Source organism: Crotalus tigris, unplaced genomic scaffold (assembly GCF_016545835.1).
Source record: "Crotalus tigris isolate CLP2741 ecotype Arizona unplaced genomic scaffold, ASM1654583v1 scf7180000019953.484404808:943566, whole genome shotgun sequence".
NCBI lineage: Eukaryota > Metazoa > Chordata > Lepidosauria > Squamata > Viperidae > Crotalus > Crotalus tigris.
In genome coordinates this window covers 350,522-374,621 of record NW_024097788.1, presented here as the reverse complement: position 1 = coordinate 374,621, position 24,100 = coordinate 350,522, and the positions used below count along the sequence as shown (strand labels likewise).

Sequence of the window (24,100 nt, the reverse complement as noted above, 5' to 3'; positions counted from 1 at the left end):
AGAGGCTGGGAGAGGTTAATATCAAGAGAGGAATATTTCAAGGAGATTCATTATCACCATTACTATTTGTTATTGCACTGTTTCCTCTGTCAACAATACTGAATAACTCAGGACATGGCTATCAAACATCAAAAACATCTGCCAGACTATCCCACCTCCTTTACATGGATGATCTGAAGCTGTATGGAAAAACATCATCTGAAATAGAATCGCTGCTCAACACTGTCCGTATATATAGCCAAGATATTGTAATGGAGTTTGGCTTGGACAAATGTGCCACACTTACTATCAAACAAGGAAAAATAGTGAAAACTGAAGGAATCAAGATGCCCCACGAAAATAACATTAAGAGTCTGGATGAGGAAGAGTACTACAAATACTTGGGTATCCTTCAAGCTGACAACATCAAGCACACTGAAGTCAAGAAAAAGATTAGAGGTGAATACATCAAGAGAGTGAAGAAGATCTTAAAATCCAAACTCAATGGAGGAAATACCATAAAGGCAATCAACACCTGGGCAATCCCAGTCATTAGGTACACAGCTGGAATAGTGGACTGGACTCAAGCAGAACTAAAAGCAATGGATAGGCAGACCAGAAAAATAATGACAATGAATCATGCCCTTCATCCACGCAGTGACATTGATAGACTTTATCTACCAAGGCAAATAGGTGGGCGTGGAATGCTACAAGTACATCAGATGGTTGAAGAAGAAAAAATGGCTTTGGAAGAATATCTGAAGAACAATGATGAAGATGCACTGAAATTAGTATATCAGGAAGGCTTACTGACTACTGGAGAGACCAAACTGGCCTACAAGAAAGACCAAATGAAGAACAGAATAGAGGCATGGGAAGACAAAGCACTACATGGCCAATACATGAAAAAAATAGCTGGGAAAGCAGATAATAATAAAACCTGGCAATGGCTAAGAGCAGGAAAATTGAAGAAAGAGACCGAGGGACTAATTCTGGCTGCACAAGACCAAGCCTTAAGGACAAATGCATACAAAGTCAAAATTGAGAAGACAGCAACAGACAGTAAGTGCCGCCTATGCAAAGAAGCTGAAGAAACAGTGGACCACTTGGTAAGCTGTTGCAAGAAGATTGCACAAACTGATTACAAGCAGCGGCATGACAAAGTAGCAACAATGGTGCATTGGAAGATCTGCAAAAAATATCATTTGCCTGTAAGCAAAAACTGGTGGGATCATAAAATAGAGAAAGTCATAGAAAATGATAAAATTAAAGTGCTCTGGGACTTCAGAATTCAAACAGACAAGCACCTGCAACATAACACCCCAGACTTAACAATTGTCGATAAGAAAGACAAAAAAGTCTGGATAGTGGACGTGGCAGTGCCTGGAGATAGCAGAATAGAAGAGAAAGAACTGGAGAAGATAACAAAATACAAAGACCTACAAATAGAAATAGAAAGACTGTGGCAAAAGCAAGCAAGGGTAGTACCAATAGTCATAGGCTCCTTGGGTGCAATCCCAAAACAACTGGAGCACCACTTGAACACCATTGGCATTGACAAATTCGCTATTAGCCAATTGCAAAAGGCGGCCTTACTAGGAACTGCTTCCATCCTGCGACGATATCTGTAATACCATCAAACATCCACATCTGCCTATCCCAGGTCCTGGGTAAGGACTCGATAGGTAGACAAAATGCCAAATCCAGTCTGAACATCTGGCTGACTGTGCGATGATCGATAATAATAATAATAGTAATAATAATGTTGGAAGGGACCTTGGAGGTCATCTAGTCCAACCCCCTACACCATTTCGGAGAAATGGCTGTCCAGTCTCTTCTTAAAAACTTCCAGTGTTGGAGCATTCACAGCTTCTGGAAGCAGGTTGTTCCAGTGGTTAATTGTTCTAACTGTCAGGAAGTTTCTCCTTAGTTCTAGGTTGCTTCTCTCAATTAGTTTCCATCCATTGCTTCTTGTCCTGCCTTTAGGCGCTTTGGAGAATAGTTTGACTCCCTCTTTTTTCTGGCAGCCCCTGAGATATTGAAAGATATTTATTTTATTTCAGTGCAGAAATGTTGCTTTGACAAATACCAAAGGACTGGCAAGAAAAGTTGAGGACTTTTCTTCTGCTAGATTCCTAATTGGACGATGGATGGAGTCTTGTGCCATTTATTGGACATAGAGTTCAACAACCCCTTTTTTCTTCTTGCTAGCAGGAGGGGAGGGATTCTCCATTCAAATGGAGAGCATGGTGGGTTAACATTTACTGTGCCGCCCATCATAGACCTGACCCAATTTGCATTCCCATCACGGTTCTTCAAAAGAAAAATCTTGCACTTGCGGTCCACTTGAAGATGAATGGGCTTCAACTTCCAGAATTCCCAATTTGCAGCCCCATCGTGATCAAGGTTGCCAGTAATAAATGTGATGGCATAACATTATGCCTACTGATTCTGGGTTGTTTAGGGGTGAAGATTAATGGGTTAAATCCAAACCCCATGGTATTAAGAAGAGATCTGAAAAAAAGAGGGACTTGTTTTGAAACAGGGACAGCGAGAATAGAAAAAATGTGAGTGGCTTAGAGGAGAAATCATTATGAAGGAAGAATCTGGTCTGCTTTCATCTGTTAATTTAATACTTCGCAAATGGTTGCTATCCACCTTGAGAATCTCTCTGATGGAGACATGAAATAAATAGATGAAAGCATTTCAGGCAGCTGGGCATGAGAGAGCTGGAAGGAAATTACAACGAGAAATAAGGACTCAAAGATTTACAGATACTATGGACCATAAAATGATTTGAATTCTGGCCAAGCTGTTGATTCAATCTTCTCAGCATGTCGTTTCTGTCTTACAGCAGCTTTACTGGTCCCTCGCTTATTTTCTGGACACAATTCAAAAAGGCTGAATTTGAAAGAAGCATTGTCTCATCAGAACCTGCCCAGTTTTACGATCTGGGAGAGAGGCCTATTTCTCCACCTCCATTATTCAATGCCAATAAGAAAATTTGAATTTTCTTAGTGTCTGTTTCAAATCCTTGGATTCTGGGGGCATAGGAGACAGGTGAAAGTCAAGTCAAATCTCTTTTAGAGTCAAGCTTGCTTCCTTGTAACCTGGAAGTAACAATTTCATTTTCATGGCAACAGTATGAAAATGATTTTACCAGTGCCTTTTTCTAGGATATTATTATTGTTATTGTTGTTGTTACTAACTATTCAATCTAGTCTATAATTTTATCATTTCTCCTGGAGGTTTCCCATCAAAGTGGTAAGCTGCCCTAGCCAGTTTATTTTATTGGCCAATCCAGCCAATAACTGCTGAGAAGTTAAGCAAACCAGCTCCTTTAATATTAACCTCCCATCAGAAATAACCTTCTGATGTGGTTTTATTTGTTTGAGTCTATTTTTAATGGACATGCGTGCTTGAATGAAAACTGTGTTATCTGTATTATTAGTAACCTCTTTCAGCTTAATTCTAATCATTAAAGGTAGGAACAATAAATGAATGACATAAGGAGTCATTGCACAAAGTGATTTTTTTCTCTCCTCCTCTGAATATCAGGATAATTTCATAGACCTATTTTCATTACAGTCTCTTTTCCCCCTCAACATAATTACTTGTGAATGGGGGAGGGGTATGTTATATTCACTGGTCAGAAGATAAGAAACTTTAGAAATAAGTGGAATGGACTGGATGTGCAAATAGTTGTTAACGTCTGTTGAAAATCGTGAAAGCCTTTGAAAGTTAGACATTTCTTTGGAAAAGCTACTTTTCTTGGTGACTTTTCACTCATTTTGTAACAGCTAAAGAGGATTTCTTTAGTTTCTCTTCCCTTCCCTGGTGTGTTTTTACTTGCCCTCTCACCATCCAGCTTTCTGACTTTCTCTTTCCTTCTCTTCCTGCACAGCTACTACTTCTGTTTTTCTTTCTACATGCTTCCTATTACTTCTTCCATTTTGTCTTTTTGTTGGTTAAAGGAAGAGGAACATTTTATGGGTGCATGTTTATGAGTTTCCTTGTATAAGAGCGGTTTTGTATGCTATGAGAGAGAATGATTTTATATGAATTATTTTATATTAAGAGCTGTGGTAGTGCAGTGGTTAGAGTGCAGTATTGCAGGCTAATTCTGCTGACTGCCAGGGATTCGATCCTCACCCGCTCAAAATTGACTCAGCCTTACATCCTTCTGAATCAGTAAAATAAGGACTCAGATTGTAAAATAAGTAAATCAGTAAAATAAGGACTCAGATATGCACTATGTAGTGGTATATAAGTTAAGTGCTATTGCTAAGTGCTATTGCTATATGTGCAGTGGAGAATCAATTGCTATAGAGGTAGTACTTGACTTATGACCCCAATAAGTCCTATGCAGTGGTGGGATTCAGCCAGTTCGTACCAGTTTATCAGAACCAGTAGCTAATTTTTTGTTGCCCAGGCCCAGAATGAACTTCCGGAAGCAGCATCCACACAGTTGTTCACATATATGATCCCACCACTGGTCCTAAGTCATTGCAGTCATAAGTTGAGGCACCACATGACCAGGCCTAACTTTTTGTACCATTTTTATGGTGGTTTTAAAGCAAATCTCATGATTTTAAATCTGAATCCACTCTCCCAAATGGGTATTCAAACAATTGTCTTGCGAATATACACATGGTCTGAGTATGTGACCTGGATCTCAGACAGGCAATGCTTGACTCTCTCTCTTTAGCCTCTAGAAGTTCATTTGACTAATAGTACTGAAAACTGATGGTCCAATTTTTCATTTTCCTGAGGCAAGAAGCATATGAAAAATTAATAGCAGAAATCCAAGCTTAACAGATTTTAAAATGAGAAACACTCCCCCTCAAGGTCTGCCATCCAAACATAGGGGAAATATTAGGCCCATCATCCAGTATTGGCATAATTTTCCTATCACACTGTGAATCTTGATCTTCTCCAAAGTGTTAACTGCCACATTTACAACTGAGCACAAAATATTGCCAACCACTTTCTAAATTCAGGTCTAAAACCATGCATAGCAAAGCCAAGTACGTCAGCATCTAAGATGATATGAAAAGTGCTGGCTGAATTTTGTCTAGTTGCTGATTTTTTAAGCCACCCTTTGACAGGAGGAAGGAGGTTAAGGAATATCACATGCGACTGTGAAAGAAGGAAACAAGAAATAGAGTTCTAGTCAGAATTTTATTAGGTGGATTAATTGATACCATTTGTGCAAATGATTGGTAACATGGAATGTGATCACAGTAAAAGCCAAAACTGCTCAGCCTCTTAACATTTTAGCAGAGTCTGGCAAAGCTCAGTGTTTCAAAAAGTTGAATCTGTGTTCATCCACAAATTATCCAGTTCTGCTCTTTACATAGAAAACTGACACGTTTCAGCTGACCTACCAAGAAGGTAATCTGTGTTGGTGGAAGCCCTAATTCAGTGTTTCTCAACCTTGGCAACTTTAAAGACATGTGGACGTCAACTCCCAAAATTCTTCAGGCAGCAAACTTCTAGTTAACTTTTCAATGATGCATTGTTTCATATATGAAGTTTTCTTAAGAATGCTAAAACCACAAATGGGGAAAAATATAAGCATCTTTGTATCTCAAAATCTTCTAAATCTTTACCTAAATAAATTCTTCTAGGTAAAATCTTAATTATCTCATTATCCGGATGAGATGGGCGACAGATAAATCTAATAAATACATAAATAAAATTTATAAGTTATGGCATATCAGGGTCAGACAAACTCACATATAACAAAACACAGAGATGTATGCATGAACACAAAGTTATTTTATCTCTGCACTTTTTTTTTGGTTTTCTATTGCAGTCAAGCCTGCAAGTCATCGTACGATGCAGTTGTAATATTTATTTTTAATGTTTCTTCCATCCAGGTTACAGTCCCCGCAAGGCAAAACAATGTGCTTCTTCAGTCTTTGCTCTCAGACACTGAATATAAAATTATGGTCACCCCAATCTATGCTGATGGAGAAGGAGTCAGTTTGTCAGCTCCAGGAAAAACTCGTGAGTTCAAAGTTGTAAAGGCTCAAATAAAAGCAACTGCTCGTATTTAATTAAGCTATTTTTCTGAGATGTTTTGAGAAAAAAAATAAATTATGATATGCTTTTTTCCCCCCTTAGTGCCTCTTTCTCCTCCACAAAATCTGAAAGTCTCTGATGAATGGTATAATCGATTAAGGATTAGCTGGGATGCGCCTCGATCCCCCACAATGGGGTATAGGATTGTATATAAACCTGTGAATAGTGAGTTTTTAAAATATTTGCCTGTCTGCTTTTTTAAAATATTTGCCTGTCTGCTTTATGTATAGGTTGTGTAGCTAAGCTATACTTTGTGCAAATCATGTTCCTTCCTAATTCTCACCCAATTATTCTTCTCTACACAGATAAGATACAAATTACATTTTCTTCTTGTAATGCTGAAATAGGGGATTTTTGAGGGTGTGGAAAGACAACTGAAAGGGAAAATAATAATTTATTAAACTTGCATTCTGTTCAGTTCTCAGTGATTCTGGCAACTCACAACAATCCAAGAATTTACAGTAAAATAAATAAAAAATAAAAACTGGCAAGCGTGATGAAGCAAGAGTCTCCCTCTCCCTCACCAAAGACTTGGGGGAAAAGCCAGCTTTTCACAGCTCTCCTAAACAAAGAAATGAGCCGAGGTGGCGCAGCAGTTAGAGTGCAGTACTGCAGGCCACTTTAGCTGACTGTGTTCAGCAGGTCAGCGGTTCAAATCTCACCGGCTCAAGGTTGACTCAGCCTTCCATCCTTCCGGGGTAGGTAAAATGAGGACCCAGATTGTTGGGGGCAATGTAAATATATATATATACATTGCTTACTGGTGTACACCGCTTAGAGAGTGCTTGCACTTAAAGCGGTATATAAGTCTCATAAATAAAATAATCATAAATAAAATACTTAAGAAACTTTTCTCTTTTTTTTCCTGAACTTCAGAGGTTAGAGCCTGCAAAACAAACAAATAATCTGTGAATAAATATGAAACAGCCAGTTTGTTGCAATGGTTAAAGTGCTAGCCTAGAAACAAGGAGACTGTGAGTTCTAGTCCTGCTTTAAGCATGAAAGCTGGCTGAGTGACTTTGGGCCAATCACCAGGAGACTATGAGTTCAAGTTCTGCCTTATACATGAAAGCTGGCTGGATGATTTTGGGCTAATCACCAGGAGATTGTGAGTTCCAGTCCTGCCTTAGGCACGGAAGCCAGTTGGGTGATCTTAGCCAGTCATTTTCTCTCAATCAATCAATCAATCAATCAATCAATCAAAATATTACATTCATATATCAGATTTATGTATTGTGTCATTGTAGGCCTCTTGCTAGATATTCTTGCTTTCAAATTAAGGATCACTTTTGTGGATCAAAATGTAATAATGAAACTTCCCAGCATCTTTAACCTAAGTGCAGTTTTATGGGGGGGAAAAAAACATGTTCATCAAATCCCTCTCTTTTTTCTTTCAGTTTCTGGACCAGCACTTGAAACCTTTGTGGGCGATGATGTCAACACTATCCTTATCTTGAATTTGCTTAGTGGGACAGAGTATAATGTTAAAGTATTTGCTTCTTACCCAACTGGATTTAGTGAAGCCTTAACAGCTGTTGCCAAAACATGTAAGAACCTTGCGTGTTTTTTTTTAATCCTTTTTCCCCCATGGGATCATATTTCACTGATTATTTTAGTATTTGTTTTAGTAAGGAGTCATAATATGGGTATGGCACCAAGAATGAGAGTCTGCTGGATATTTTTCATTTGGAACAGAAATTTGAATGTCACCTTTTAAAAATCAGATCTATTTTAATACACTTTTTTTTGCTTACTAAGAAGTGGTCAGTTCCATTCTTTGGAATAGTTTTGAAAACCTGTAGCATTATGGATATTTGAAACCTGGTAAATGTTAACCCCCTTGCCCTAACTTTCTTGGTTAAGCATGTTGTGCAAACACAAATCTCTAAATTGTGATTAGCGAAGAGTCCACAATCTATAAAGAGAAGACTAATGAGACTAAAGTATGATTCTAGGGTTTATTTCTCCAAAATCCTTGAAAGACTTCAGATGTTATTGTCTCAACACCCCCTTGTCGTGTCTCCTTCTGTTTCCCATTCTTGGTGCTTGGATGAAAATTTCTTCTGTAGTCTGATGAAAGAAAGTATGTTTTTCTAATGTATTTCAGAGGAACACAAAATGTTCATGAAATTCTCATAGCTTGAGTCTGATGTTTGGATGACTAGGTGACCAAGAGGCGTGTGGAGTTATTCTTTACAGCACTGTTTCTAGCAATCCAAAGCATTCCAGGATTTACACAATTCAGAAAGGAGGACATTTCTCCTACCGATTCTTTCAGACAGGGTGTGTGAACAACAAGGAAGTCTTTGGAATGATGGAGAGATCTGTAATATGAAATCCCACCATTATCTCCCACTATCAGCTATGCTCAATGCATCCTTGATGCAGTGCAATAGAAAAACAAAATCTTCTTTCACTCCAGAGGTGGAAGACTTTTCAGAAACTGCAAGGCAGATTTGGGCATAATATTAAAAGTTCACCTCTGGCTTATAAAAGGAATTCCATTACGCAAGAACTGTGATTCCTCTGATATCCAAATCATGACAAAATATGCCTTTTTCCTGTCTGATGGAATTGATAAAAAAACTTAAATACAAATATTGTATTCGTATATTTCTTTGCAGTGCGTTTGGGTGTGACAAACTTGGGAGCTTATCAAACCCGAATGACAAGCTTATGTGCCCAATGGCAGCCCCATAGACACGCAACTGCTTACAGAATTGTAATAGAATCTCTTACTGGTAAGTCAATATCTCATACATATGTTGCTCAACTGTTAAGGAGTTCTCTATTTGTCACAAGAAGACATTCAAGTAAGAGTTATGTCTTCTTCTTATCTGAAAGGCAAGGTCAATAGCTCTGAACTATTGAAATTGCCCTCTTAAAAGATTAAATAATCTATTTTGGTAGCAATCTGAGGTCTTCATTAGGACAGAAGTCTGAAATCTCTATCAGGGTGTTGAGATACACATGTAACTGAAGACATCTTCTTTGGAGCTTAGTAGTCTTGCTAAAAAAGACCTCTGCTTCTTTTAATTAAAAGTGAATATGTGAGAAATGTGACATTTTTTCAAACATAAAAATGGTGATAACCAATGCTAGGTGGTTTACAAGGCTATTCAATTTCCATGCCTATCATAGCAGTCATTTTGTAAAATGAGCAAGCCACCATGACCACCATTTTACATGCCCACTGATTACTCTCAAAATTCCAAACATGCTCACCTATCACAACAGTCTGAAGTAGCCTATTTTAGTTGTAAAGCATCAGGGAGATGACCTTGAAGAAAATAGGCAAGAACCATTGTAAAGCAAGGAGGGTTGAAACATTCCTTAAATCCTGGAAAAATGAGATAGTGTTTGGAAGAGATTCAGGTTAACTTCTCTCTGATTAACTGGGATTGGAGAAGAAAGAGAGAAAAGCATACTCAGGCTTGCAAGATTCTGTTTCTTGATCTGGTCTACTGAAAGGCTAACATTAGTAGATTAGAGTTATGTTATCATGAAGAAATATCAGAAACAAGAACAATTCATGTTCATATACATAGTCCTCCTCCCTTTAGGAAATCACAGTTCAAAATATACTTTTGTTTAGGGTATTGTTCTTTATTGTGCGGTGTATTCTAGAAAATAACAATAAAGTCCTGATCATTTAATGTTTTCTCTCTACTTTCAGATGGGGCAATAGAAGAAGAACCGTTAGGTTGGGGGGCATCTAGGCATTGCTTCTATCAACTCTTTCCTGGCACAAAATATAATATCAGTGTTTATGCACAAGTTCAGGAATTCGAAGGGCCTGCTGTCAGTATAATAGGGGCAACACGTAAGTGAATTATTTCTTATATAATGTTGACTCTAAGTATAGTTTATGTATTAGTTGTCAGAAGTAAACATAGATTCATTTTCCTATCTAATTTTCTGGTTTTTTTTTCTATAGCTTCTTTTGATATAAATAGCACCAGAGATTATAGCTGGAATTAGGAGCTTCATGAAGTGAGATTGATATATATATTAGTTGGAATTTTGGGGAGTCAAACTTTAGATTCTTGTTCAAACATTGGAGGAAACACTTGGGATTAGCAGATGGTTTGGATAGGTCTCGTATTATTAGTAGGAACTTATTTTTCTGCCTCTGATTGGAGTATCTGGGGATCTCCAGATTTTGAACTTGAGGAACTACTTCAGATCTCTATAAGAGATATCTCAGTAGCTGTGTGTAGGACCATGTTTTTTATTCTTGCTCTCCCGACATCCCAATAAGCAATAGCACTTGCAATAGCACTTAGACTTATATATCACTTCACAGTGCTTTTACATTCCTCTCTAAGCTGTTTATAGAATCAGCATATTGTCCCCAACAATCTGGGTCCCCATTTTACTGACCTCGGAAGGATGGAAGGCTGAGTCAACCTTGAGCCGGTCAGGATCGAACTGCCGAACTCCTGGCAGCTGGCAGTCAGCAGAATTAGCCTGTATTCTAACCACTGCGCCACCAAGGCACATATATCGACTGCCATTCCTACATATTTTTTTTCTAACTTTTCTTTTCTCCATTTTCAGTGCCATACCCAACCGAACCGCCACCAACTCCTTCAACCACCACTCCACAGCCTACGATTCCTCCGGCAAAGGAAGGTAGTCTTTCAGCAAAAAGAATCTGCTAAGAGATCTTTTTTAAAGGATTATTTAACGATAGTATGGTAGTCCTTGAATTTTGATCACAATTGGGACCGTAACTTGATTGCTAAGCAATGTGGTTAATGAATCATGTCCAGTTTTACAACTCTTTCCGCTGTTAAGCAAATCATCCTGGTCATTTAGCAATTATGGCTTTCCCTAGTGACTTGGTCAGAAGCCAGCTGGGAATGTCACAGCTGGTGATCATGTGGCCCTGGGATGCTGCAAAAGTTGTAAATGCAAGCCGGTTGCCAAAATAGCCAAACTGAGATAATGTGACTGTGAGGATACAGGCAATGATCCTGGGAGAACATTTTTCAACCCTGTCATAACTTCAAATGGTTATGAATGGTTGTAAGCTGAGGACTACCTGTAGGTTAGTGTGCTACACGTAACTCTGGTTATTGGGATGCAGACAATATTATGTTGGCTTGCAAGACAGCCTCTTCTTGACATGAAAATATGGGTGGGAACAAGGCAAGGAAGTACAGAAAAAGTGGTTATATCATTTGGGGCTCAAGAATGAATTAGAATGGTATCTGTCTGGTATTTGCTTGAAGATGGTCTTTGTTTTAAATTCTGTACTTTAAACATAGGAGCATTTAAGAGTAAATGTGAAAAAGAAATGGATCAAAAAGCACAATTCTTTTGGTTGTTCATGAGGAAAGAGTGAAAAAACTAGTGAGGGACAACAGGCTCTAAATACGGCACACACCATTAATTGGTAGTGCAGCCAAATTTTTGCTGTGTAACAGGTCATTAAGAAACATGAATATGAGAAAGAAGTTGTTATTTCATGTTTGTGGATTTTGAGATAATTTATGATGAAGTGAATTGGAGTGAATTATGAAAAATCCTTAGCAAGTCTGGAGCTAAAAGCCTGATTGGTCACACAAAGTGCTGTATCAGGGAACTAAAGCATCTTTGAGAATAAATTAAAAGCTCAATAAATGATTTGACATTGCTCCCTTGGTTATTCAAAATCGTTACAGACAAATGTAGAATGGATGTTTGTATGATATTAGAATATTAGATCTTAGTATTTGTTTGAACGTGAATTTGCATTACTTTTCTATGGAAACATTGCTATGTTGTTGGCTGAGAAGCTGAATGATTTGCAGTGTTAGACTGTATGATGAAAAGATAACTTTATGAATTTGTGCATTATTTATTTATTTATTTATTGTACATGTTATCCATCTCACCACTGAGCGATTATTAAAGACCAAAGTAGTTGTATTTGATTAGGAAAATTAAATAAAAACTTGCAAATAAGGTATGAAATTAAAGCATGAAGGTGAATTTCTATACCTTGATAGAATGCTTACTAAAACTGGGAAATTGCCGTAGAAATGTACAAAAAGATAAGGAATAGCTTGCAGTCTATTACGAGGAATAAATGTTTGTCAAAATAAGGGAAACTATTTGTGTATGTGAACATGCTTCTGCCACTAAATGCCGAATCAGCGTTTCTTTTTTTAATCTCAAAGTACTTTGTGTATTTTTGCAGTTTGCAAAGCTGCAAAGGCTGACCTGGTATTTTTGGTGGATGGATCTTGGAGTATTGGAGATGCAAATTTCAACAAAATAATTGGCTTTCTATATAACACTGTTGGTGCTCTTGACAAGATTGGTCCTGATGGAACTCAGGTGAGGAAGAGAGAAAATTTATTGAGGATATGAACATTTTAAAGTTAAGTATGAAATGTCTTCAGTTGTATCAAAATATAGTCACACCGAATGAACTGTGGTTTTGGTCCTAAAAGAATTAATCTGAAAAAAAATGTTTGTTTATATTTCACATTTCTACTGCAACACAATCTGAAGACTCTTTCTCCATAGTTTTTAAACTGTATTCAGAATTAATTATGATCTAGATCAGAGGTCTTCAAACTTGGTCCTTTTATGACTTGTGGATTTCAACTCCCAGAATTCCTCAGCCAGCGTGCCTGTGTCCACAAGTTATAAAAGGGCCAAGTTTGAAGACCCCTTATTTAGATCAAGGGTCTCCAAACTTGACAACTTTTATACTTGTGAACTTCAACTCCCAGAATTCCTCAGCTAGTCATGAGAATTCTGGGAGTTGAAGTCCACTAATGTTAAAGTTGCCACGTTTGGAGGTCCCTGATCTAGTTGAAAAAGTACCCTTGTTGTCTGTTCTAAATCTCCACCAAATTAGCTTCTTTGCATGACCCTAATATTTTGAGAGAGGGAGAAATATTTCCCACTTTCTTTAGTTTGACGACTAGCCATCTTTTTCTGAAATGACCTTCTTGCTTCATGCTCCTTCCCATATCTGACTCATAGGGTGGAATTTAAAAAAGTAAACTCCCCTTGCTAAATTGTGTACATTAATTATTAATAAGGTATCTTTGTTATTCAGGTGGCAATTGCCCAGTTCAGTGATGATCCAAGGACAGAATTTAAATTGAATGCCTACAGAAGCAAAGAAACTCTACTGCATGCCATTCAGCACATAGCCTACAAAGGGGGAAACACCAAAACAGGTGGGTTGAATTGCTGGAAGAGCTGTAGGAGAAGAGATAGAGTTTTCAAAGTTGAGTTCATTGAAATTTTTTTTAGACAACCCATAATAGTTTAACACTACATGAGAATTTTTCCCTCCTTCCTTCCTTCTTTCCTTCCTTCCTTCCTTTCTTCCTTCCTTCCTTCCTTCCTTCCTTCCTTCCTTCCTTCCCTCCTTCCCTCCTTCCTTCCTTCCTTCCTTCCTTCCTTCCTTCCTTCCTTCCTTCCTTCCTTCCTTCCTTCCTTCCTTCCCTCCTTCCCAGGCAGAGCAATTAAACATGCACAACAGATTTTATTTACTTTGGAGTCTGGGACCAGGAAGGGAATCCCAAAAGTTTTAGTAGTGATCACAGATGGGCGATCTCAAGATGATGTGAACCAAGTTTCCAGAGAGATGCAACTAGATGGTAAGGATTCATTTTCTTAGGAAACAAGCACTGTGTCATCAGTTTGATACAAATGTGCCTGGCTTTCCATGGTAAATAAATAGATGGCTCTGTTAATATATTTTGTGAACTTAGCCAGTTATAGTTTATTCAATAAACCGTGATTGAGCAAATAATGGTGTAGTATATGTGATCCAAATTCTTGGCATATCTGTTAGCTAATTGGACACTTAAATGCCACAAACACATATATGGCACTCTATAATAGTTTACTCAGAAGCAAGCCTTCCACAGAATTAGCTTCCAAATTAGCGTTTACAATTGCCTTTTTTCAATCTGGTGTTCTCAAATTTAGTTGGGGCTGTAGTGTCTGTAATTTCACTCCTAAAATACTCCAGCTTGCAATAGTGGTATGCTGGCAGAGCAAATGTTAGTGTTAGATCATAAGTTATTGAGAGCAATAAGGGAAATATGCTTCTTTATCCATTTGATTCAGACATAGGTCATTTCTTTTCCTAAAATAAACTTGGCTGCCCAAAAGAAATGGGATGCCAAAACCAATCCTTTTCTGAATATGCAGAAAGAATAAGCAGATGGTGTTGATAAGAGCAAGGAGGTGATTTATGACCTGTTCTGGCCCTTGGAGAAAACTAGGTTTGGCCACAGAAGTGACAGTGTTTCTCAACCTTGACAATTTTAAGGCATGTGGACTTCAACTCCCAGAATTCCATAGCCAGCAATGCTGGCTGTGGAATTCTGGGAATTGAAGTCCACATGCCTTAAAATTGTCAAGGTTGAGAAACACTGAGCTAGAACAATCTTCTCCGATCTGTCCTCTGTATGTATTGAACTATAAATACCCACCATTGTCTTAGACCAGGGGTAGGCAACCTTGGCTCTTTTATGATGTATGGACTTCAACTCCGAGAATTCCTGAGCCACCCTTGGCAACTTTAAGACTTGTGGACTTCAATTCCCAGAATTCCCAGCCTGCCTGGAGTATTCTGAGAATTGAAGTCCACAAGTCTTAAAGTTGCCAAGATTGGACATCCCTATCTTAGACAGGGGAATTATCTAGTCTTAACACTTTTGGAAGATGTGGGTTGGGGAAGCCTCAACTAGATTAATCAAAGTATCCTTGGCTTTTGTTTACATGTTTAGCAATTTACTCATCCCAGAAATGTTTCCTTCCTTCCTTTCTTCCTTCCCCAGGATTCAGTATATTTGCCATTGGAGTAGCAGATGCTGATTACGCAGAACTGGTTAACATTGGCAGCAAGCCAAGCGAGAGACACGTGTTCTTTGTGGATGACTTTGATGCCTTCAAGAAGATTGAAGACGAACTGATCACTTTTGTCTGTGAAACAGCCTCTGCAAGTTAGCAGTTGTTTCTTTACTTCTTCCTGCCCGTTGCCCAAATTACAAAAAAAAAAAAAAAAAGCATTTTATTAACTTGGTCTGCAGAATGATGGTGTACGACATCCCGTTGCTCTTCATGTTTACTTAGAAGTCAGTCCCATTAAGCTTAACATTTTTTTCCCCAGATAAGTGCACACTTGATGGGGGCATTGTAAAAGTGTGTGTTGCATTTATAGACAATTTGGAGGGTGCTCAAGATGGCTAATCACAATTTTGAATAATTAACTCAATTCAGAACATATAATGCGTAGAAAGAAAGAAATTGGTCCCATCATTTAAAAACTACTTTGCCAAGGTAGTAGATAGGATGTTTCTACAATAAGAAGAAACCCAAAGGGAACATCTTCAAAAAAAACTGGCTGGAATATGTCTGTTTGACAATGATGGCAGTCAATTTCCCAATAACAAAGAGAATAATTTAAAAAAACAGAGCAATTTTTAGAAAAAAAAACAATGTAAAGAAGGCATCCTAATTCATTTTAGTGTAGTGTAGGTGTGTATATAATATTAGCTATATTATTTTGAATAACAGTGCAGTCCCAATATTATTGCTTGTCTGTCTCAGCTGTATAAAATAAAGACATGTCTGTTAGTTTTCAAACATCTGCTTTGCCTCAAATTGTAGCCACAGAGCAGTTTTGGAGCTTTCTAAATATGACTGAATTTTCAGAATAGATGGAGAAATCCCACTGATCACAACTAAGACAACGTTGCTGTGTTTATTCAATAACATGTACAATCAATGGCCTCAAGATTTATCTAAAGTACACTTTTTGTTGCAGCGCAAAAGGAATGCTTGATAAATTTTTGACACTTTAAAAAAATGCTGTGTTTACAGGCCACATTCTAAAGCATTGGCATGTTTTGATTTCATTCTGTTGATGTATTTTTCATAAAAATACAACATACTTGGCATTATGACTATTTCTTCTCAGCCAGAGATAATTTTTTTTCTTCCTCTTTACAGCTTGCCCACTGGTGAATAAAGATGGCAATAGTTTAGCAGGTATGTTTTTATTAAGCAAGTACATTTTTCATGTAATAAGCAATGAGTGCATAATGTAAATATGCAAATAGTGTATCTCCTTGCAATAGTTACAGCTTAAAAACGATAGCTACGGAGAGAGATTCAGCTAATATTCATCTCTAATATTATGAGAGCTTGGTGTGTTTTTTGTTATTGTTTTAGTTGTTGGGCCCCGCAATATGTTGTATGTTTTTAACTGTTTTACTGCCTTTAGATTTTGTAAGCCACCCATTGGAGTGGCTATACCAAATGTAAATAATTAATAATAACTTAATAATTGTTAAGTGAGTTGCGTTCTATTTTCCGATCTTTCTTGCCACAGTTGTTAAGTGAATCACAGCAGTTAAGTTAGTAATACTGTTGTTAAGTGAAACTGGTTTCGCTGTTGACTTTGTTTGTTAGAAGGTTGCAAAAGGGGATCACATGACTCCAGGATTCTGCAACCATCATAAATACATGCCAGTTGCCAAATGTTTAAATTTTGATCATGTAACCACGGGGATGCTGCAATGTTTGAATAGTCACTAAACAAATGGTTCTAAGTCTAGGAATACCTATACTGTACTGTGGTTCCTTAATTAGCTTCTTCTACTGCCCGTACAATGGAAATTGAAAGCATACAGCCATGTCTTGTTAGTTGTGCAATTATCAAGTAATTGTCAGGTGGTAACAATCTGCAGTGCTATTGAGTTGCTAAACTCTTCATTACATAACTCACATTTAACTTCCCATTCAGATTAAGAAGTAGAAATGAACCCACATATTTTTCTGTATTGGTTTCCAGGGTTTAAAATGATGGAGATGTTTGGCTTGGTTGAAAAAGAGTTTGCAACTGTGGAAGGAGTATCTATGGAACCTGGAACGTTTAATGCCTATCACTGTTACGGACTGCATAAGGATGCTTTGGTCTCTCAGCCAACCAAGTATGTACTGAAGATAATGCACAGAGAATCAGGATCATTCATTAAGTTAAAGCACAGAAGGTCTATTATTACAGCCTATATACCAGAACAGGGATCTCCAAATGTGGCAACTTTAAGACTTGTGGACTTCAGCTCCTGGGAATTCCCTGGCTGGCTGAGAAATTCTGAGAGTTGAAGTACACAAGTCTTAAAGTGGTATCAGGTTTGGAGATCCTTGCACAAGAATTTAGTCAACTAATGGTCAGCACTAAATTGGTGCTAGATAAGTATTTAAGAGGGGCTCTCTTGTGGCAATGCAAGGACTCTAAACCAATGATGCATTAAGTCTGCGCCCCAGCTCTGACTGCTCTTCTCCTACAGCTATACAAGTTGTCCTAAATCTACAACTGGTCATTTAGCAACTATTCAAAGTTGCAACAGACCTCCCCAGATCTAGTCATGTGATCGCATTTTGGATTGCTTAGCAAATGACCGATATTTACAGGTATTTTCAGCATCTTGTGGTCACATTATCACTGCAATTTATGGTGTTTATTTCCAGTTCCTGGAAAAAAAATACCCCAGTGCAAACAATGGATTTGCTTAACGACTGCCACATTCACTTAACAACTGTCTCCAAAAAGGTTGTTAAATCAGGTGTAGTCACATGATGACCTGCTTAACTCGATATAGTCAGAAGTTAGGGACAATCTGTAATATTATAGTTGTAGACAACTATTAAAAAGAACTTATGTAACCTAACAATGTAATATCAATGTAATTTTTGCATCCGAGAATGGGAGCTCAATTATTTGGAATTACTGTGCCTTATTTATTTGTTTATTTACAGTATTTATTTATTTGTTTATTAAATTTAGAAACCATTCACCTTGCTCAAAAGGACTCTGTGCAAATACATACGTGCAAATACAGAATATTGGTATATGGATATAGGCATGTGTGTTTGCACACATCCTTGCACATAAATATACATTGCATGTGCATGCACATATCACTAAAACTGTATAAAGTAACAAAAATATCCTGCAATTTTTGTACATCATGACAATTGCTTTGCATTAAAAAACGAAAACAAACAAGCAAAAAAAGCGTTTTGGCTTACAAATTTCCCTGATAAAGAAGATATTGCCTAGGGAAAGAGATGGTGGGAAAAAGAAACAGCATCTGGAAATTCTCCCTCAGACATTTCCTTCTTTCCCGAGAGATTTCTCACTAATTTGTAAACATCTTGAAAGAATTCCAAGCAGAAATCTGATGGATGCCTCTTAGCTTAATTAGTAAGGTTGGGTCAGTGTTTGCATTGAGATGCAGGACTAAGTCGAAGTTCAGTGTTACATCTGCAGCACAGATTTCTCTTCCTTCTCCTCCACTGTTGACTTCTAGAAGGAAATCAAAAACATTTGCTTCAGCCTTCAATATAACCCTGGTACAGTCATACCTTGGCACTTGACTGCTTCAAAACCTGTTGAATTCAGTATTCAATGTGTTTTGAAGCAGAAATCTTGTCCCAGCATTCATCTTTCTCCTGGTAGTTGATGTGCAAGGAAGAACTTGCTGATGTCGGTGGCCTCATGACTTGCTATTTCTTCAGGCCAAAATAGCGGGTCATGTGGTTTTCTCGGTAGCCATCAGTTTTAGTATTCAGCGCATCTTCCGGAACAAATTATTGATGAGCACCGAGGTACCACTGTATGTCATTTCATCTGAATGAGCACAAATTAGACTGGACAAAAAAACAAAAACAAAACCCATAGTTGGAAGCTGGCATGTTCAGGACATAACCCAGTTTAAACTCTCCAGAGTTTTTCCTGTTCAGATTAAACCAGTTAGCTGAGAACATCAGTGAATGGTTTGATTCTATTTTATTTATTTATTTATTTATTTATTTATTTATTTATTTATTTATTTATTTATTTATTTATTTCTAAAATTTATATGCCGCCCAATCCCAAGGGACTCAGGGCGGCATACATCCATTATAGATGGATGTAATAACTCTACACATGACCATAATGGGGCTTGCCAATTAGAATTGTAAATTGTGACAGTCGTGTGTCTGACAACTAATTTTATGACCTTTTGTTGTGTGCCAGGTTGTTAAATGAACACCATGGTTGTTTAATCTGTTAAGCAAGCCCATCATTTGTTATGGGTTTTTTTGCTGAAATCTAGAAGTAAATGCTGGTTTACAGGAAAATAATTGTAAATTGTGGTCACATGTCTGTGGGATGCTACAAACAGCTATAAATGTAGGCTAGTTGTCGTGCATCGAAAATAAGTTACATGACTGTGGGAGACGGGCAGCCATCAGAACTGGGTCATAAGCACCTTTTGGGAGGAATCTGTCATATTTTCAAATGGTTGCTAAGTAACCAGTCATACATTGAGGATCACATGACCCAGGGGCACTGCAACCATCATAAATGTGAGTCAGTTGTCAAGCATCCGAATGTAAATCACATGACTATGGGAATGCTGCAACAGTCATAAAATGTGAAAAATGGTCATAAATCACTTTTTCCAGTGCTTTGGAACTTCAAACGGTCACTAAATAAACTGTTGTAAGTTGAGGACTGCCGGTATGTTCTTTCAGCAAAGGAATCAGAAATGATCAAATGTATACCGCCATGCAAAATCTGAAGCTCGTAAGCTGTTGATTAGGATGATGTTATTCAGTTGTCTCCAACTCTTGGTGATTCTATGGGCCAGATCTCGCCAGATCTCCTGATCTTGCAATATTTCTTTGAGTTTTTCTATGTTCTGGCTGATGTCAGCTTTGATAGCATTCAGCCACCATGTTCTTTGGCAGCTTTTTATTGCTAACTCTTCCCAACATAATTGTTTTCTCCAGTGAATTCCCCCGCGTGACATGGCTAACGTAAGTGAGATGCAGTTTCTTGTTTCTGCCTTCTAGTGGCATATCTGGTGTTCAACACTTGTTATTAGTCGTCTTTGCTGTGTTCATGCCATCTAAGGCAATGAATTGACATTTCTGTATCCAGAACTGTGGTGTGTAGTTCCAACATAAATGGACTAGATTATCTGCTGTTGCTGGAGGCTGAAGCTGGAACAATCACTAAGCAGCAGCCAGCCTAAAATTTCAGGGAAGGGCAATATTTAATATGGCTACTTAAGACATCGGAAACCTAAAGGGATAGCCCCTATCTCATCTACAGAGAGGCTCTGAGAGAACTAAGGCTAAAGTTTCAGTTGTAGTAGTAGATAGAACTTTGGCAAAGATCCAGACTGAAATTGGAACCTGATAGGCTTGTCTTCGCCGGGAAATCTCTAATTTAAACTTCAAAGCCATGTCATAAATGTTTGACTGCAGTTAAGTAACTATCTAGATCTGCTGAATGTCAGTCCTGTGCAGGTTAAACTAGATGGTTTATTTCAAAAGCACTGAGAAGTGGTGTGGCCAGCACATATCTAACAGTGGCACAAAGCCTTCCCTATGTAAAGATCAGAAACTAGACCTCATTATTCAATTTTGTTACTTTCCAATAAAGCCATTTTATATGGAAAGAAGGGTGGGTTTTGAGAGCTTTCACCACTGCAAATCACTACTCTTGGCAAATGCAGCGGGACACAGAACAACTTCCGCTCTTATACATATTTTGAACCTTTAGGAGAGATTTGCACTGCATTTATGGATAACGCTGTAGCCTTTTCCAGTAATTGCAGAGTTTTGTTGTTGTTGTTGTTGTTGATGATGATGATGATGATGTTATCTAGGTAGTTGAATCTGAGTTTTGGCGATTCTATGGGCCAGATCTTTCCACATCCTCCGATCTAGCACTATTTCTTTGAGTTTTTCAGTGCTCTGGCTGGTATCAGCTTTGATGGTGTCAAGCCATCGCATGCTTTGGCAGCCTGTTTTCCTTTTACTGCTGACTCTTCCCAACACAATTGCTTTCTCCAGTAAAATTGCAGAGTACGGTGGACAAAGGATAAAACCACTGCAGGCAGTCAAGTGACATGTGGGTGAATCACCAAAGCATATACAGTATATTACTTTCAGTGGCATAGGTAATCCTTGGCTTACATTCATAATTGAGGCCACAATTTTTGTTGTATCTCATAACTCGTTGTAAAGATTGTAAACTTAACAACCACGATGTTTGCTTAACAACCACGAACAAATGTGACCATACCATTCTACTACTTTTTTTGTGGCAGTTGCTAAGTGAACATCACAGTTGTTAAGTGAATGCTGCAGCCATTAAGTGAACCCATTGTTTGCTACAGGGTGGTTTTTGCTGGAAACCAGAAGTAAATGCCTGTTTCTGGGAAAAACATCATAAATCACAAGGAGGCAATCATCCGGGAGCCACAAACAGCCATAAATGTGGGCTGGTTGTTGAGTGTCCAAAATGTTGTTACATGACTGCAAGAGGGCAGCCATCAGAACCTCAAATCCAGATCATACGTGGCTTTTGGGGGGGGGTTCATTGTAACTGTGATGGGTCACTAAGCGACCAACCATAAGTTAGAGACTAACCGCACCTAGTTCTGCAGCTCTGAATGAAATCCACTTTGGGTTGTGGCTGTAAGTTTCTCGGGGCATTAAATTTATTCTGCATGTGCAAAAGGTTTTGTAGGGATGGAAAACACCCCAACACCAGCATCCTGAGTTGCTCACAGTAGGACATCCTTCCATATTGGGACTTGTTTAATCTTTGACGATCCATCATTCTGCCTTTAATCAATTATTCATTTGTTAAGAAGAAGAAAAAAAGGCCTACAAGTTGTGCTGGTTTTGGAGAGATGCCTGGGTAGACATCTCACTGTCATATTATTTTTGGATTGAAATTTTAATTTGCTTTCCAAGAAAAAATAGGAACGGATCCTTTTTCTCCCAAACATTTACAGTAACCATCTCTGCTCTTAATGAGAAGCTGCCTACACATTCACTGGCGTGTTCCCAGGATTAAGCTTTCCCGAGGCCAGACTTATGCTCAAAAATCCCTCCTTATTTGTTAAAATGGTTCATCGTTTGGCATGAGGTCTGAATGTTGAAAACAGAGGGAGAAACATATTGCCTGGAAAAAAAGAGCATTTTGTTAAGTGGAGAGAGATAAAGCTAATTCAGCTCATATGTGGATTCTTGCAGATTTTAGGGATTAGAAAAGCAAAGCTGGTGGGGAGGGGAAGCCAAATTTGTAACGTGGCAACTAGGGGAACATGGGTGGAGGAGGGAAGAGTAAACCGTAAGACTATTGCATGTTATTTTCCAAACCAAACCCTTGTGTACAACTGGAACAAATCAAGTCAATAATGTATAAGTAATAAGCACTTAGTTATGTTTCCCAGTTTAAATAAAGTTGTCTCTGGAGGTACAAAGGCTGTCTCCTAGAAACCAGAGATGTGAAAATGGGAGTGATTAAAACTTCGGAGCAAGTATTTGATTTGCTCATTAGCTGGATGTTTTACAGCAAGTTCCTATAGTTAAGAGCTATAATAATCCTTCTATCCCTTCAGATTTAGGGATATCTGGATTTTTTCTAAGCTTATGGACATTCCTTTGATTTCTTTCAAAATTCTAAGCTTGCAAGTGAGGACATCCCCCCTCCAGTAAAAGTCCACCAAGCTTAAATTGTAATTGATCCCATGACACAATCCATTTGAATTTCTCTTTCATTTGTTTGCCTGCAGATATTTCCTAATTATTCACACACACACACCGCCACCCCAATATCCCTTTATTTCGGGAATATTGATGAAATGTTGATAGCAAGCCAAACCTTGGACAGGTGTTTCAAATGGGTGTTCAGATTGCAACTCCTACTACACTAGATATAGTATCATCTGTTATGATGGTTCTTCTGCAATGATTACAGTTAGTCCCCAGCTTACAACATTTGTTTAGTGACCTTTCAAAGTTACAACAGCACTGAAAAATTTACATATGACACTTTTCACACTTGCAATCACTGCAACATCCCCATGGCCACCTGATCAAAATTCGCAGGTTTGGCAACTAACTTGTATTTATGATGGTCGCAGTGTCCCAGGGTCATGTGATAGCACTTAGCAATAGCATTTAGACTTATATACCGCTTCATAGTACTTTTACAGTCCTGTCTAAAAGGTTTACAGAGTTAGCATATTGCCCCCAACAAACTAGGTCCTCATTTTACTGACCTCGGAAGGATGGAAGGCTGAGTCAATCTCCAGCTGGTCAGAGTTGAACTCCTGACAGTGAGCAGTGAATTAGCCTGCAATGCTGCATTCTAAACACAGTGCCACCATGGCTCATATGTGATCACCGTTTGCAGTCTTCTGACGCACAAAGTCAGCGGGGAAACCAGATTCACTTAACAGCCGTATTACTAACTTAACAACTGGAGTGATTCTCTTAAAAACTGTGAAAAGAAAAGTCATAAAATGGGGCAAAACTCACTTATCAACCGTCTTGCTTAGCAAAGGAAATTTGGGGCTCAGTTGTAGTTGTAAGTTGAGGGCTATCTGTAATTCTGGTGTGGTGTTCGTATTATCCATCAATATGGACACAATATAAATACCACAAATCCTGCTCTCATTGTGGTTGTAGGGGGTGTTCCCAGAAGGAATAAGCAAAAGGGTAGTGAGAGTTTTAAGCCATGAGTATATACTACCAAAAGGAACACTCTAGCTCAGGGGGTCTTCAAACTTGACCTTTTTATGACTTGTGGACTTCAACTCCCAGAATTCCTCAGCCAGGGATGCTGGCTGAGGAATTCTGGGAATTGAAGTGCACAAGTCACAAAAGGGCCAGGTTTGAAGACCCCTGCTCTAGCTGAATATCATAGACTTTGCTTTCTTCAAGCCACTTCTTCTAGATGTCCAACGAAGAACTGAAAATTGCCTCAATAGGAGATGCTTGCTTGTTTCAGTGTAGTTAGCCTTATTTGCATACCTGCTTCAGGATATGTGAGCTTTCGTCATGAGAATTATAAAAGATGAAAGAAATGTCTTACTTAATTGCATTAGCAATCAGCAATATATCTTTCAAGAGTTTAAGGATGCTTTAAGTAGGAAAATATGGTCTGTGTTCTCAAACCTCCCAGTTATTTAAAATAACAAGTAGGGAATAG

General features: G+C 38.2%; 1 protein-coding gene across 2 annotated transcripts in view; it reads left to right on the top strand.

Annotated features, from left to right (window-relative positions):
* COL14A1 (collagen type XIV alpha 1 chain) overlaps positions 1-24,100 on the top strand; it is a 122,480-nt gene that overhangs the window by 51,594 nt on the left and 46,786 nt on the right. For both annotated transcript variants that reach the window (XM_039365079.1, XM_039365080.1), the window contains exons 20-31: positions 5,862-5,991; positions 6,109-6,231; positions 7,464-7,613; positions 8,691-8,807; positions 9,743-9,889; positions 10,627-10,701; positions 12,254-12,393; positions 13,127-13,250; positions 13,533-13,676; positions 14,868-15,032; positions 16,042-16,080; positions 16,886-17,024. In XM_039365079.1, coding sequence (XP_039221013.1) covers positions 5,862-5,991; positions 6,109-6,231; positions 7,464-7,613; positions 8,691-8,807; positions 9,743-9,889; positions 10,627-10,701; positions 12,254-12,393; positions 13,127-13,250; positions 13,533-13,676; positions 14,868-15,032; positions 16,042-16,080; positions 16,886-17,024 — 1,493 coding nt within the window. The remainder of the gene's footprint in view (positions 1-5,861; positions 5,992-6,108; positions 6,232-7,463; positions 7,614-8,690; positions 8,808-9,742; positions 9,890-10,626; positions 10,702-12,253; positions 12,394-13,126; positions 13,251-13,532; positions 13,677-14,867; positions 15,033-16,041; positions 16,081-16,885; positions 17,025-24,100) is intronic.